Here is a 15,492-nt window from a genome sequence, read left to right as displayed (position 1 = left end):
GAAATTTGTTTGTATCAATCACAGGGGTGGTTTTTTTTATAGCCATTTATGTGTTCTTTAACATATGTTTTTCTTCACAATTTTAAAGTTTTTCTACTCATTTGCATTTCTGACTAAGTTTCAGCCATTATGTATACTGAATACTACATATACTATTGAAAAGATATAACCATTTATAAATGAAAATAAAATTTTTAGTTCAAGGTATTAAATTATGTCAGGGTTTCTCACCTTGAAAACAACTGACTTTTGGGGCTGGATAATTCTTTGGTGGGTGTGCCTGGGCAGAATAAATAAGATATTTAGCAGTGTCTTTGGTCTCTACTTAGTAGATGCCAGTCAAAATACACAACAAGGAATTTGTCTGAGCATGCATAGCCCAATGTACCCTGGAAGTGCACGAATGCCCCACCTCATTCCCAGGAGAATCAATGAGTTAATCTAATTGGCTCTGCTTGGTGGGTAAGACTATATTCTAGTGTGTTGGCCTGTATTTATTAATTTTTCTACTCTGAGAATTAATTTTTTAAGCACAGAGGAACAAAACAAATTATAATGTCAGCAGGGGAATAACTCAAACCTAAAATTTTCATCAAGTACTGTTTAATGAAAAAAAAATACCATTGACCACTTGGAATATGCTTTTAGTAGGTCCTAACCCTAGGATCATGAAATCAATTATTAAGAATAGCATTAAAAAAAGAAAAATAGAATAGAATATAAAACTTGAGGGAACAAAGCAAGAAATGAGACTATACAATAATTTTTGTACTTTATATGCATTATGATATAACACTGCATTTACTACTATGGGTTTTAGTGAAAAAAATCATTCCAAGATCAACTTTGCAATAATTGGCTATTTAAATTACTCCAGCTTTTAATGATTAGGAAAAGCCAAGTGGAGCCAGGGATACAGGTTTACAGTGACAGAGGGCTTGCCTAGCATGGCGACTACCCGGAGTTCTCGCCCCAGGCACTGCAAAAACAAACAAGAAACCAAGAGCTGCTTCGCCATGAGTTAGAAAAGAAACAACAAGGTGTGTGTGGGGGGGCGGCACGGGGGGCGGGGTTCAAAATTACAAAGAACAAACTAAAACTCCATAGAACAAAATGATTCCAACCCAGAAAGCAGACACCAATGCCACTAGTCATCCTGGATGGCACTAAAAGTAAAGCTAAAGGAGACTGATTCTGCCTTGTGTATCTGTCCGCTTCTAGACTGTCTATTTTAAGCAGCAATAAAACCTCATTTCTCCAGAATCTGTTCTAGAAGACCCTGAAACTGCATTTAAAACAATCTTGCATTAAGAACTATAGCCTTAACTTTTAATGTAATTAAAGAAACAGTTTAAGCCTAAAAGTTATATAACATGAAAGAATGGTAATTACAAAAGAATTACAGGGGTTTTTTGCTTCTTAAAGCAAATCAGAAAAATATTTATAACAACGTGTTGTGCTGTTAAATGACATTATATATTTGAAAAGATCTATGCTTTTAAAACAATTTTAGATATTCTTGAGTCTCACTACATGCCTAAATATTAATTAGCAAAGTTTAATTTTTTTTGAAAAACTTAAATCTTCATAATGTTATAAGATACTTTACAAAATAATTATTTGCTTGATATTATTATAAAAATAATAATAAAAACCTCATTTTTTTTTTTTTTGGTTTTTCGAGACAGGGTTTCTCTGTGTAGCTTTGTGCCTTTCCTGGAACTCACTTGGTAGCTCAGGCTGGCCTCGAACTCACAGAGATCCGCCTGGCTCTGCCTTCTGAGTGCTGGATTAAAGGCGTGCACCACCACCGCCCGGCAAAACCTCATTTCTTTAAAGAAATCACTTTTCTCTCAAGATTCTTACCTTTCCATTTTTATGCAGTCCCACAGATTAATGATTACTTTCACAAAGACATAGCATACTATTAAGATATTTCATGCAGGCCTCAGCACTAAAACAAATCAATTTTAGCAGCAGTAATTCTTCATAGACTACTGCTTTCTAGACGAGACAGACAAACATCTGCAAATCCAGTCAATCTATTCATAAAGTGGATCATCTTCAAGTAGAAGCAAATTCATGAGTACAAGTGCTTGCTTTTGGCACCTCACTTTTCCATTTCATTGATTACTTTAGTGAGAAACAATACCAACAGCAAACAAAGCTCAAAAGAAAAAAATCCCCAGAGATTTCAAAATGATGCTGTTAGTATAAAAAAGAAAGATTGACACATCTCAAAGCGCTGATCAACACCATCATGCATCTACCTCTAGGGTTATAACAAGCCCAATGCCTAACATTTAACTATTTGATCTTCACAGATCAAGCAAAGACTTGAAATCATCTCACGTGCAACAGTCTCTGCATAGTGCCATTTTATCCATGCCACAAAAATGGTAAATTTAGTAGTTACCAATAAATAAGTTGGGGATCAAAGGAACTAAAGTCTTAGACTGCTCTTTATCATAAGATATCCTCAGACAAACCTCCCCATTCTTCATTCTGGCTCTATAAAATTAAGGAGCAGAGAAAAACTGGTAAGTGCCTGACTTCACAGGGGAAAAAAGCCATACTATTATTTCCTTTGTCATTATCAATATATGTGTTTATAAAATAAATTCAACTACATGATACCTCACCTTGCCACCCAAAAACTAGGTATGTGGGGAGGGAAATGTGCTAAGCATTATAAAGAATATAATTTCATTAATCTTAGCATGTCATATCTTAATTTAAAAATCAACTTTAGTACCAGTGGCATGTTGAGATGACATGTTTTAAATTCTAACAGTCAAATATCGAAAATTGGATAATGGGTCAATTTCTGGGCTTACTCACCCAAAGCTAATTATGAATTCATGCAACCAAAAGGTATAAACACAGAATTTGTCTACAAATGTCAAATATGAAAAATATACCATTAAATCACAATGTTTACTAATATTTTGGCAGTTATTATTCAGATATACATTTGTTTTGTTCTTATTACTAATTGTAGCATAACAGCAGAAAATCTACTTTAACCACTGACATCTGTTCTGCTTGCCCATAAAATGAAAGACTACCTACATTACATACTTAAATAAGCTGGGCAAAAGCAAAATTTTAACAAATTTTCTGAATAGAAATAAGAATAGAAATTTATATTATTATATATATTCTATAAGAATAGAAATACATATTTCACAAATTATAAAAAGATCTAAAATCAAAATTATTCTAATTTGTATATACTATTCAGCCAACAGATAAACTTCATTGTTAATTCAAAATTATCTTTAGTGCTTAAAACAGTCCCAATAAAGATTTTGACACCAAATAGAAAAGTTATAATACATGAAAAATTACATTTCAATTGGATTTTTAGTTCCTTTACTGAAAATTTTAGGATACATTTAGCTAAAATAGCTATCCTTAAACAATTTTAGAAACAAAATCACTTGAGGACACTGACAAAGTGACTACTATATTTCAAACTCTAAGACCTACAAAGCTATTAGAGACCTAGGCATTTTGCTAAATCTTAACAAGGAGACTTTGGAGAAAACACTGTCTCTAAATCTAACTACTGATAATGACAATAGTGAACATACTCAGGCCTAAGAAATTTCTATTTCTTAGTAGTATTCTATAGCACATACTGCTATAATAATGTTTTGTATCCTTTCATAGAGTAAATACACACTATCAAGTAAACATGATATTGTTGTCTGACTATAAAGCATAGAGCAATTTTTTAGCATCATTTAAAAAGCAACTCAGGAACAAGAAGATTATCAGTGCCCTAGGAACACATTAAAAGGAAAAACTGAGCTTTAATATCTTTAAAGATGTCTTAAAAACAACAAAAAATTAACCAGAAAGTGGTGAAAAACAGAAGAAACACCAAGTTCTGATACAAGAGATTATAGTTCTGTAAGAAACATTATTAAGACAAGACACAAATATGAGGAATTTCCAACTCTTAATGTTGGGGCCTATCTTTTTGTTAGTTTTATTTTTTGTTTTTGGCAGGGCCTCAGGTTGCCCAGGCTTCCTTTGAAACTTAACTTTGTAGCCCAGACCTTGAACTGATTCTTCTGTTTCCACTTCCCAAGTGCTAAGAAAATAGGCACATACTACTCTACTTAAGACTGCTGAACTTAGGGCTTCATGCAAGCGAGGGAAACACTCTTCCAACTGAGCTACATCCCCAGCTTGACCTAATCGCTTTTTTAATTGTTGTTGTTTCTCTTAAGTTTGATTAGTAAATAACAAAAAGGAGATGCTAATTTTAAAACCAATATTATAACAGTAGGATATACTTTTGGAGTCAGCATACCTGATGTTAAAATTACAAACCTCCAAAATGACATGTTTGCAGTCAATTAATAAAGCACCATGGCAAACTGTGCACACAAGGAAAAGGTCTGTGCTCATTGGATTACCAAACAGCAGATGGCATGAGGGCTGTCACTGAAGTATTTCAGTTTTGCACTCACCAACCATTTTTCTGATAACTACAACATCATTAAACACACAGTTCATTGTCTCCCATTTAATAGTTGTAGACTTTGAAGCAGGCCCTAGAGCTGACTGATACAGAGGATTCACTAGGAGTTCCCCCCACCACAGAGGCCAAAAGTAAAGAAATTTTAACAGAGAATTCAAGTTATTCTCCCCTTAGTCATTCCTTTAAAGCTAGCCATTTCAGAAATACTAAAAATATTGAGTTTAAAAGTCTATTTTACTAATTAAAACATAATAAATATGTAATAACGAAAGGGTTAAAATAAAATAAGAATACAAATCTACTTTTAACACTTTAGTAAATGAACCCATGGGACATAAATATTCATTTGTGTTATATATATATATATATATATATATATATATATATATATATATATATATATATATATATATATCACACACAAATACATACATACAGCTATCTTAATAAAAATACCCCATTTTTCTTTACTAAGCCATTTTCTTGGTAAACTCTGTATACTATAACAACCACAATTAGTTCTAAGCCATAACTGAATTTGGTACCTAAGCATCAAACACACGATTAGCTCAGGATGTTGAAGGCAATTAGGAGGGAAAGGGGTTGGTATGGTTCTGGGATATGGAAGTTAAGAATAGAATAGTTTAGACAGAACATGGTTAGTTATTTCAAAAGAACAAAGAGAAGTACAAATTCATTTTAAGTTAATTTTGTTAACACAAAGCCAGAGGGGTCTAGAAAAAGTGTAATTAGAAAACACTAACATTTGCTTGGCTACATTTGTACTTAATGGACATGAGGTGAAAACATGAAGCAATTTGGAAAGGAAATGCCATAATCTCACAGTCAACTCTTAATTATCCACTCTAATGAAACAGGTGGGCGGTTTTTAAGTAATTCAAAACAAAGGATGAGAAGTTCTCAAATGATAATTATTTTTGGCCAATTGTTCCCCCCTTTAATATATATTTACTCATTTACTTATTTTAATTGAAGTAGTCTGTCCTCTAAATCAGCCTGACTGGCAGGCTATCTCCACAAAGAACCATCCATCTATAGATAACTGAGTTGATGTGACTGACACATATTCCAGTCAAACTGTACATGAACACTACATACCAAGCATGCTTTGAAGTAATTTCTGAAACTTGTAGGAATGATGACTGAGATTTCCCTAGCAAAAGCAAAACATGCTAGTTTCTTTTCAGGAGCCTAAGTAGCTTACCTCCTGCAGGAGATCAGCCTGTTCAATTGCTTTAAGGACATTTTTCTTGGACGTTTCCTGAACTTCTCCTCCCAAAAGAAATTCATCCAAAATAAAATAGGCCTTCTCAAAATTAAAGATGATATCAAGTTCACACACCTGGAAAGCAAAAGCAAAATGAAACCAAACAAAGCCTGTTAAAACTTAAGTCAAAGATGCTTATTCACTACTAGGTAGTGAATAAATCTGATCAGATTGAATTGATCTTAATTCTTTTCAAAATAGAAATCTTGCTGATTAAGCAACATTGATTTAAGTAAGCTTAATTTTCAGATTTCAAGTACTTGACAACACAATGCCTACAAGTAAGACCTGGCTCTGCACACTCCCTGTGTAGTCAACAATAATTTTCCACTCATAAAAACTGATCTTTAAATACATATTTCTTGAGTAATGTGATTAAACTGCAACAATTCTGAAAGCTATACTTCACACTTACAGAATGCTAGTATCAGCAATAGGACTCTTCTATTTCACGTGTGTGTGTGTGTGTGTGTGTGTGTGTGTGTGTGTGTGTGTGTGTGTGTTTGGTGCAAATGGGTGTTGTTCCTCAGGAGCCATCTACCTGGTTTTCAGAGACAGGGTCTCTCACTGGGACCTAGGCCTCATAGACTAGGCTAGGCTGGCTGGTCTGTGAGCTCCAGAGATCTGTCTCCACCCTCCTTGGAATTAAAAGTGAAAGCTAGGGGCTGGAGAGATGGTTCAGCAATTAAAAGCACTGTCTGCTCTTCGAGGGGACCAAGGTCCAACTCCTAACAACTACATTATACTTCACAGGTACCCATATCTCTACTTCCAGAGGATTTGACATCTTTTGGCCTCCAAGTGTGCAAGTGATGCCACAGACGTGCAGGTTGGCAAAACACCCATACACACAAAATTAAAAAAGCAGCAGCAGCTGCTACAGCAGCTGCAGCAGGAGCCAGCACTGGCTTTTTTTTTTTTTTTTTTTTTTTTGGTTTTTCGAGACAGGGTTTCTCTGTGTAGCTTTGCGCCTTTCCTGGAGCTCACTTGGTAGCCCAGGCTGGCCTCGAACTCACAGAGATCCGCCTGGCTCTGCCTCCCGAGTGCTGGGATTAAAGGCGTGCGCCACCACCGCCCGGCAAAGATTTATTTATTATGTATACAGAAGAGGGCGCCAGATCTCATTACAGATGGTTGTGAGCCACCATGTGGTTGCTGGGAATTGAACTCAGGACCTCTGGAAGAACACTCGGTGTTCTTAACCTCTGAGCCATCTCTCCAGCCTTGGCTTTTTTATGTACACACAGAGATTTACTTCCGGTTCTCACGCTTGGGTGGTAAGCACTTCACCAAGTGAGCTTTCTATCTAGCCCTTCTCTTTTGCTATTTTAAGACTTATTCTCACCATTTTCATTAAATGAGTAGATCTGTGGAGCCAGAGATTCTGAAAATTGACTAGATACACTGACAAGAAATAAGAGTCAGTGCAGGGCAGTGGTGGCACATACCCTTAATCTCAGCACTCAGGAGGCAGAGGCAGGTGCATCCCTGTGAGTTCAAGGTCAGCCTGGTCTATAGAGTGAGTTCCAGGACAGCCAAGGCTACATAGTGAAACCCTGTTTTGAAAAACCAAATAAACAAACAAACAAATAAATAAATAAATGGTCAGTCCTGTCCTCTCCTCACAGTTAGAATCCCCAAATAATAAGCTTGTTAGAGACAAGATAAAAACTAAATTTACTACTCACGCTGCCAAAATACTTGTCAAGTAATTCCACGTAACGATGGATTATTTCCAGGGTAATCAGTTCATTGTCCTGATCCTCAATAGCACAGCAAAAGTATAGACTGGCATATCTGTAATGAATCAGAATCACAGAAAAATGTTACCCCTATAATCATGTTTTCTAAATATATTTTCCATGTCCTATTGTACAAGTCCTCATGCTTATTACAGTTATTCTTCTTTTAAAACAAATTCTTTTTTTCCTAGATTACAAAAGTAATAAATGTACAAGAGAAATTTTGGAAAACACAGGCAAAAAGAAAAATAACTCAATCATATCTTTTAGAAGGAGTACTTGATCTTGCTCTTCTTTTCAGGTTGCTCTCTGAGCATTTGAAAATATAATTGAGTCAGTTTTTCTTAAGTTTACTTAATTAGAACAAAATATACAGTGTGATTGATTCCAACTATAAGCAAACAGGGGAGAAAATAAGCTGTTAATATATCCCAAATGAAGGGCTTACTGAGGATATTGTCAATGTCTTAGAACATGTTATTAAAGGATGATGTATACACAGAAGTCTCAAATCTGCAAGCCTTTGGTCTCTCAGAGTAGACATTTCAATGTGTTCCCTCATCCTCAGTAAAAGAAACAGGAAAGGCAAAATAGGGCACCATCTCTAAACTAAGCAAAGAACTTCCTCTTGTTCCCATCATAACCTTATTTTGTTTATCTATTTAAAAAGCAAGACTATTACAACTCTCCACCCTCCCCAATCCATGCTCTTCAACAGCATCTGGAGAGTCGGGTACAAATGATATAGGACAGCGATTCTCAACCTTCCAATACCATACCTCATGTTGTGGTGATCTCTAACCATAAAATCATTTTCGTTGCTTCTTCAAAACTGTAATTTTGCTGCTCTTATGAATCGTAATGTAAATATTTTTGGAGAAAGAGGGTTGCCCAAGGCATTGTGACTCACAGGTTGAGAACCACTGGTATAGGAGATTCTTTGAATTATGAAAACTAAAGATTAAAGGAACTGATATAAAAATGACAAACCAAAAAACAGATAAAAATTATTTCTATGAACAGAATAACAAATAATTCTATTTAAGAGATTATTAATAGTAAGTTTGGAGTAAGATTCTTTATTTTCAAACTTCTCCCATGTTACTGTTAGGCATTCTAGTATGTATCTCCTTGCTTCTTTATCCATAATACTTCCTCTTTGTATACAAATAAATGATATTTAAACAATAATTAAATAATTGAAGGTCCTAAATTATACCAATCATGAATTTAAAAATGAGCAGGACTAGGTACTAACCAAAAATATTTTAAAAAGAAAAAAAATGAACTCCTCCAATAGTGTTTTAGGTTTTTTTTTTTTTGTTTTTTGTTTTTTGTCATTCTAGAGATCAAATCCAGAATCTCCTATACCAGTCAGTGGTAACTTCAATCCTCTCAATGTTTTACTTCACTAAGAACGGGGAAAAGGCATCAGCTTAAAAGAACTATTCCTTCCAGGTGAATAGACAGCTATTAGTGTGATAAGAACACTTGTTCAGAAAGCTGGGGAAGGAAGGAAGGAAGGAAGGAAGGAAGGAAGGAAGGAAGGAAGGAAGGAAGGAAGGAAGGAAGGAAGGAAGGAAGGAAGGAAGTACAATAGCAGGTACAACTGAGAGACTCATTCTGAGTGAGGCACTAAGTGGTAGTAAAGGCTTTTGCATATTTTACCATATTTATCTCACAACAGCCCTTCCAAGATAGCATTACTTGCATTTATAGGAGACTCAGGCTTAAGTAACTGGATGAGAACAGAAATTTGACCCTGGAGCCCAAATTTCCTATTAAAAACCACAGCTGTGAAGTGTATTAAAATAATCCTGCACCTGGCTAAAATTAAAATATGCTCAATGCAAATATATTAAGAGCTTTGAAGAAGGGAAAGAGATAAACAATGCCATATAGATTTAGTAAAAGACTACCAAGAGAACCTAGAGTACTCTCTATTTTTAGGATCAAATGGTGCTTTAAAATTCAATATGAGCTCATGTTGTTCTCTTAGTAAAATTAATAATAGACTAGTAAGAAGAGAGGTATGTTTAGTTATTTTTAGCACCATGGATTAGGGCTTACTCTAATTACTGGCACTCAGAACATCTGAAAGTGCCTATTCTTATATTCAAAACACATGACTTCTCTGCAGTCAGCTAAATATCAGCTGACTGTGCGTGAATGTAGCTAAACTATTCTCAATACCCACTGGTATGTCATTAAAATTTCTTTTGTTAGTAAAGAAAATCAATAAGTACCCTTCAACAAATTCTCAAGCTAGTAACATGGGGATGCATTTTAAAATTAATTTTAAAAGACCTAATTCAATTGCCTCTACTATGAAATGTCGCACAAACTAGGCATATAATGTTCTGTCTCTAGTGGATATTCAGGAGCACTTTAAAGATGAGGAAACAAAGGCAAAAATAAATAAATAAATAAAAATATTCAACGTCATAAAACTAGGTAATGGCCCAGATTTTCAACTATATTACCCTTATAGCCCCACTGCTTCCCCCCACAAAGGGAAAATTGTATGCCAAATGCTCAGGGGTGAAGAATGTGGGCAGGACAAATGAACAAAGACGACATAAAAACACATGCTAACAGGAGCAGTGAAAGTGCTAGAGCAGAATTTATTAGGAGCTCAGTAGAAATTCTCTGGCTTAAAAGGTCCTCTCTTCCAGCCGGAACAGGGAAAACACATCACCTGATAATAACAAAATACATGGTTAAGTGGGAAGTAGATGAGGTTTTCAGTATGAAATGGGAGGGAGCCTATAGAAAAACATTATACATTTTGTCTTTTGTATATGAAACATCTCAATAAAGCTATTTTTATTTTTGTTAAGTCCAAATTTTACTTGAAAAAAAATTGATCTAAATATCAGATCAGTTTAGAGTTCTCTTTTATAATTTCTGAAAAAGGTAGCAAGATCAACAGGAACAGGCTGAGTGGCAAGTGTATGAACACCAACCTGCTGTTTCCTTTTTTCCCTCTCAATGGCTCATTCATGGGCTTGTTCTCTTGCTAGGATTTTCCTCCTCCACACGGGGGACTCCTTTCACTATCTAGAAATAAGCTTAAACTTCTCAAGCCTTTTATAAACCCTGTCCAGGATTCCAGAATTCAGGTCTATAGGCAGTTACCACCTCTTCTGTTCTTGGCAAAGCTCTCCCAAATACTCTATAGATGCTGCTTCAATTTCTCTACCTCTCTGCCTTCACCTCATTATATCAAAAATTCCGTCTCTACTCCACTGACAATGTTCTGACAACAGGCAATGCATGGAATGCTCATGATAAGATTCTAGAGTTCTTCACTTTTACTGTATTTCATGTAAGAGCTGACATTAGTGTTCTTACGCTCACATTTCTCTGCTCCTCGACTTTACTGACCTCAAACCAGTCCTTTGCTTCTTTCTCACTTCGATCTGCAGGCCCCCTCTTTAGCCCTTGCACCCGCACCAGAAGGCTGGTGATTTAATACTTTCAGTCTGGGTTTCACCCTCAAGTTCTATGCCTCTGCCCACCATATCTCATCAAAGAGCCAAGTGAACACATATGGCCATATCAACTTGCCCCCAAATTACCTGAATTCTCTAGCTTACCTTTCATCCCAAAGCCAAACTCTGGAAATTGAGGTGACTCCACTTCCTCTTTCCTTGGCTGCTCTCTCTGTTTCTCAGGGTGACTAAGTCTTCTCAAACTTCCCTAGGTAACCGGTTTCCTTTCCAGCTTCTCAGCTCAGGATCCAATTGTCATGCAGTCCCCCACTGATCCTGCAGGTGCCAGTCTCAGCCCCTTTCACTCCCCCAGCCATGGTTCACTGCAGTCTTTTCAGAAATGCAAATCTAATCTTTCTTTCTTTCCACACCTGTTTAAAGCCATTGCCTTCACGCTTAAGACTTAAGTTGTAGCCCCATGCCCATCTCTAGTATGTGACCTTGAGCCAAGTCACCATTAGAAAATTCTCATCTTTTATAAATTGAAATCTGAATGAACAGTAACTGTGTTTTTCAAATCGAAGACCTGTCTCTAGTACAGAAAGCAGAGGCCAATTGAGCCAGGGTACAAGGTTTCTTATTTCTGATTTCACAAAAGCAATCATACTTCTACTTGTTTTAGTCAAGATTCTATCCCTGTGTGCATGTATGTGTGATTGTGTGTGTGTATGTGTGATTGTGTGTGTGTATGTGTGAATGTGTGTGTGTATGTGTGATTGTGTGTGATTGTGTGTGTGTGTGTGTGTGTGTGTGTGTGTGTGTGTATTGTTCTAAGGCATCACTCAGCTCTCAAATGCTATTTTTTTTATGATCTTTCTCAACAAGTACCAAGCCAAACACTGAATAAAAAAATCACCCAAACTGATGAAATTCACTATGAAATAACAATAAGTCTAATGTATTTAAGAATCTTTATGTCCTATAAATGTCATTTCTTCCCTTGCCACCTCCTCCACCACAAAACCCATCCATACTTGGAATGTAGTGAGAGAAAATAGAAGAAAACATTTTTCTTCTGCTTCATTGTGTTCCATACTGTTAGTTCTCTGCACACTCCCCTTACAAGAGTGTTTTATATGCAGACATGCTTTTATCTTAAATTCAGTAAATTATTCTAAAGGGGCCAGAAATGGGGAAGAAATAAGAAACATTCCCTCAAAAAACATTCTGTAAAATAAAAATGTAGAGCATTAAAGAAAAAAAAACTGTGTAAAGAGCTAACCTACAAGTTCTTTTGCAACATCATTTTTTTAAAAAAAAAAAACATTTATCCTTGGGAAAATTATCATAGCTAAGCACAACTCCTCCACAGCAACAAGTCTATTTCAAATTAATAAATACTAATAGCAAAGAGAGCCTGTATATACACAAGTATTTAAACATCTGCATAGTGAAATGGTGTATGTGCCCAGGATCTTTATAAGTAAGATTAATTATAAAAATCAGATAAAAGGAATGCCAAATATCAGTTACTTGATAAATAAATCTTTATAGATTTGTTGAAAGGATTATCACACTATTATTATCTATGCATGCCTGATTTATCGAATTACTTAAAATTTTAAAATACTGACCCTATTAACCCCTATAATGAAATTAATTCATTGAATTTTTTCTAAAATGATGACCAAGCACGAATAATTGTTTGTCTTTAATTATATAATTAATTTTAAAATGATTCCCCTGCTGCTAGCATTTCAGCCTAAGGCAAGCAATCAAAACGGCCATTACTTTTAAGTGGAAAGTTTTCCTTTAAATTTATTCTCATTTAAATATTTGTTAATCCTTGTTTATCGACATAAAAGTCTGCAATTTCCTCATCTGAAATAATGTTAATGTTTGACCATATATTTCACCTTTCTGATAAAAAAATGATACCTTTTATAAACAATCTTCAGATCTCTCCACTCAAGGAAGCTGCACATCTTAGGTTTCCGAGCTAAAACGGTTTGAACAAGTTCTCTTGTGATCTTCTTTTTCTCTTTGTCTGAGAGTGGGACATACCATTTCTGCAGCCGCAGCTTTCCCTGACGACTAAAAAGCAACATAAACTGCATCTGTTAAGAGAAATAAAATCAAGATTACATACAATTACCTAGGATCAACAGTTAAGATCACATGGTTTTCAGAGCTGCTTTGGGGATACAGTAAAGAGCCTGCCAAATGATTAGTAAGCCATCAACATTTCTGTACAGGTTATAATAGCAGGAAATTCTTTTGGAAAGGTCTTCAATACGTAGGTAAGTGTGGAAGAGAGTGTGTGGCAAGAAGAACAGGTGAGAAGCTGGAGGGAAATTTTCAAAGAACAAGAACTCTGATAATTTAAGAAACAATTCTCTACCTGTGCTACACATTCCCCGCTCTACATGCATCAAAAGGAAACTGTAGACATGAGGCAGTTGATTTAGGTACATTTCTAGGAAAGAGGAGACCTACGATTTTTCACCCTGAGGCCGTTCTAGTTCCAGGCTGAATTTCTTGCAGACAGACTGCTTACCACTTAAAGCACTCTCCTCAATTTATGCAAGCATATTTTAAGCAAAACAGAATATTAATCAAAAAGATCTCACAAACAACACATGTTTCTTAACAAAAGCATGATTTTTATGTTTGCGCTTCACTTTTATAAAAATTCCTTATAAATTTTTTTATAAAAATTTCACTTTTATAAAAATCCAACACTGATTTTGGATCAGGAACTGAATTAATGTAATATTACATGAGAGAGAATGCAAGTCTGAAAAGCTTAACCAAAAGTTACTCATATTGAGACACTGCACAGAATATTTAATTAAAAAAACAAAATTTTGAGGCATTTCACAGAAGACTTGTTTTAAAACAAAAAAATACATTTGAATGTATGCTGGATTCTAGTGTGTTTTATACTGAAGCTAATTTGTATGGATTTACTTGGCATTTGCATGTCTGTTGGTCAGGCTTCGTTTTCTAAGGCAGGTATTTTCTAATTCAACTGGTAAAAACGAGCTGTATTGGAAAGCTAATTTGAAGGTAAAATTCGGATAGGTGTTCTTTTTTAACCCCTTTAGGTTCCTTTAACAGCGACAGTGCAAGTAAGACCCCAAGGCAGATTCTTAATATTCACCACCCCACCTTAAATTTGGACACCGGGAAGAGGAATTTACGTAACTAATAGAAAATCAAGCTGGCTCTAAATTTCGACAGGAAATTCACTTCGCAATATCCCAAAGGCATCAAGAAAACATCCGGAAATTTATGGCGTAGCCATTTAACTTTAATAAAGTTAAAATTGGCTATTACCCCCCCTCCACAACACGCTATATAATTCTTTGATAGCAAAGTGCCGCCCATCTAAGTTCTGAAGACAGCGGCATTCGAAGAGGATGACAAGTAGAGAGAGCATCTACTGGACATTGAACGCAAACCGTTACTAGAACTTGCGGAAGGAAACGATTGGGTTTTCTTAAATCTTGGTGACCAGGAGAGAGGGTTTGCTAACGACAGAAGTGCGCTCTAGGCTATCTGTAGCAGGGTCCAGTATCCGCCCTACCACTTTGTAGGACGAAGAAACCACGCATTTCCCTTAAAACAAATGATGTACTAACATGGGACGAAAGCCATGGCACAAGTATTCCTTTTCCCTCGCTTTGATTTTTGCCGCAAATCCCGGAACAAAAATTTCTCCAGATTGGTATTAAAACAAAAACAAAACAAAAAACAACAATGGGCTCAGCCTTGGAATGGGCTCCGGTCCAGCATCCTAGGGGTCCCGCAGTCTTGGACGCCTCCCCTCCTCCCGGGACGACACTCCATCACTGCCCAAAGCCCGGAGAGGTGACCGGCAAGGAGCGGACCAGAGACAATGGCATCCTCTGGCCCGCCAGGGGCGCCAAGTCCTCGGTTGCCGCCACCCCCGGCCCCTCCCCAAAACGCCCCGCCAAACTTGAGGCGATCGGCGAACCACAGGTGCCTCGGGGTCCCCGCGGAACCCAGGACCGGCCCCAGCATCACTGGCGCGCCGCAGAGTAAAGAGCGGGGCGCCACCGCCGCCAGAAGTGAGTTTCGGGGCGCGACGCCCCGGGAGGACTCGGGGTGGGGTCGTCGGGGCGCTCACGGGGCGGCGGGGGGCGCGCCCGACCATCTCTCCCTCTTCCCATCCCTGCCACCTCAGCGGATCCCCTCGACACTTACGGCGGCCGGGGGCCGCGGACGCGGCGGAGCTTGGCCGGCTGCGGAGACCGAGGCGGCGGCGGCGGCTGAGGGGAAGCCCCCGTCGCCGTGCTGTGGAAGGGAAGCCGTGGTGCCGCGGGGAGGGGACCCGTCTGGCGGAGTGCAGGCTTAGGCGGCGAGGGTAGGGCAAGCCAACAGACCCCGCCCCGGAGGCTGGACGAAGGAGGAGCCTCGGCTGCGGCGAGCGGAGAGGCGGGCCAGAGGACGAGCGCCAAGCTGCCGAGGAGCCGCCAACCGCCTCTAGTATCAGGACAGTTGCCGGCG

At 37.4% G+C, this 15,492-nt stretch overlaps 1 protein-coding gene across 13 annotated transcripts in view; it reads right to left on the bottom strand.

The window, feature by feature from the left end:
• Ap1s2 (adaptor related protein complex 1 subunit sigma 2) overlaps positions 1–15,492 on the bottom strand; it is a 26,195-nt gene extending 10,703 nt beyond the window's left edge. For 6 of the 13 annotated variants that reach the window (XR_013048217.1, XM_006973212.4, XM_042269245.2 and 3 more), the window contains exons 1-4: positions 15,190–15,483; positions 12,898–13,076; positions 7,472–7,580; positions 5,721–5,858 (exon numbers count right to left, since the gene is read on the bottom strand). Coding sequence is in view for 11 of the 13 variants with exons in the window: in XM_006973212.4 (XP_006973274.1) it covers positions 5,721–5,858; positions 7,472–7,580; positions 12,898–13,076 (426 nt within the window). In the remaining 2 variants the exon portion in view is untranslated. Of the gene's footprint in view, positions 1–231; positions 281–2,416; positions 2,512–5,720; positions 5,859–7,471; positions 7,581–12,897; positions 13,077–15,189 lie in introns of all 13 variants that reach the window. The other 7 variants (XM_076562578.1, XM_076562579.1, XM_042269243.2 and 4 more) reach the window with 5 other exon arrangements.

The sequence above is a fragment of the Peromyscus maniculatus genome, chromosome X, assembly GCF_049852395.1.
Source record: "Peromyscus maniculatus bairdii isolate BWxNUB_F1_BW_parent chromosome X, HU_Pman_BW_mat_3.1, whole genome shotgun sequence".
Taxonomy (NCBI): Eukaryota; Metazoa; Chordata; class Mammalia; order Rodentia; family Cricetidae; genus Peromyscus; species Peromyscus maniculatus.
This window is presented reverse-complemented; position numbering and strand designations above follow the sequence as displayed.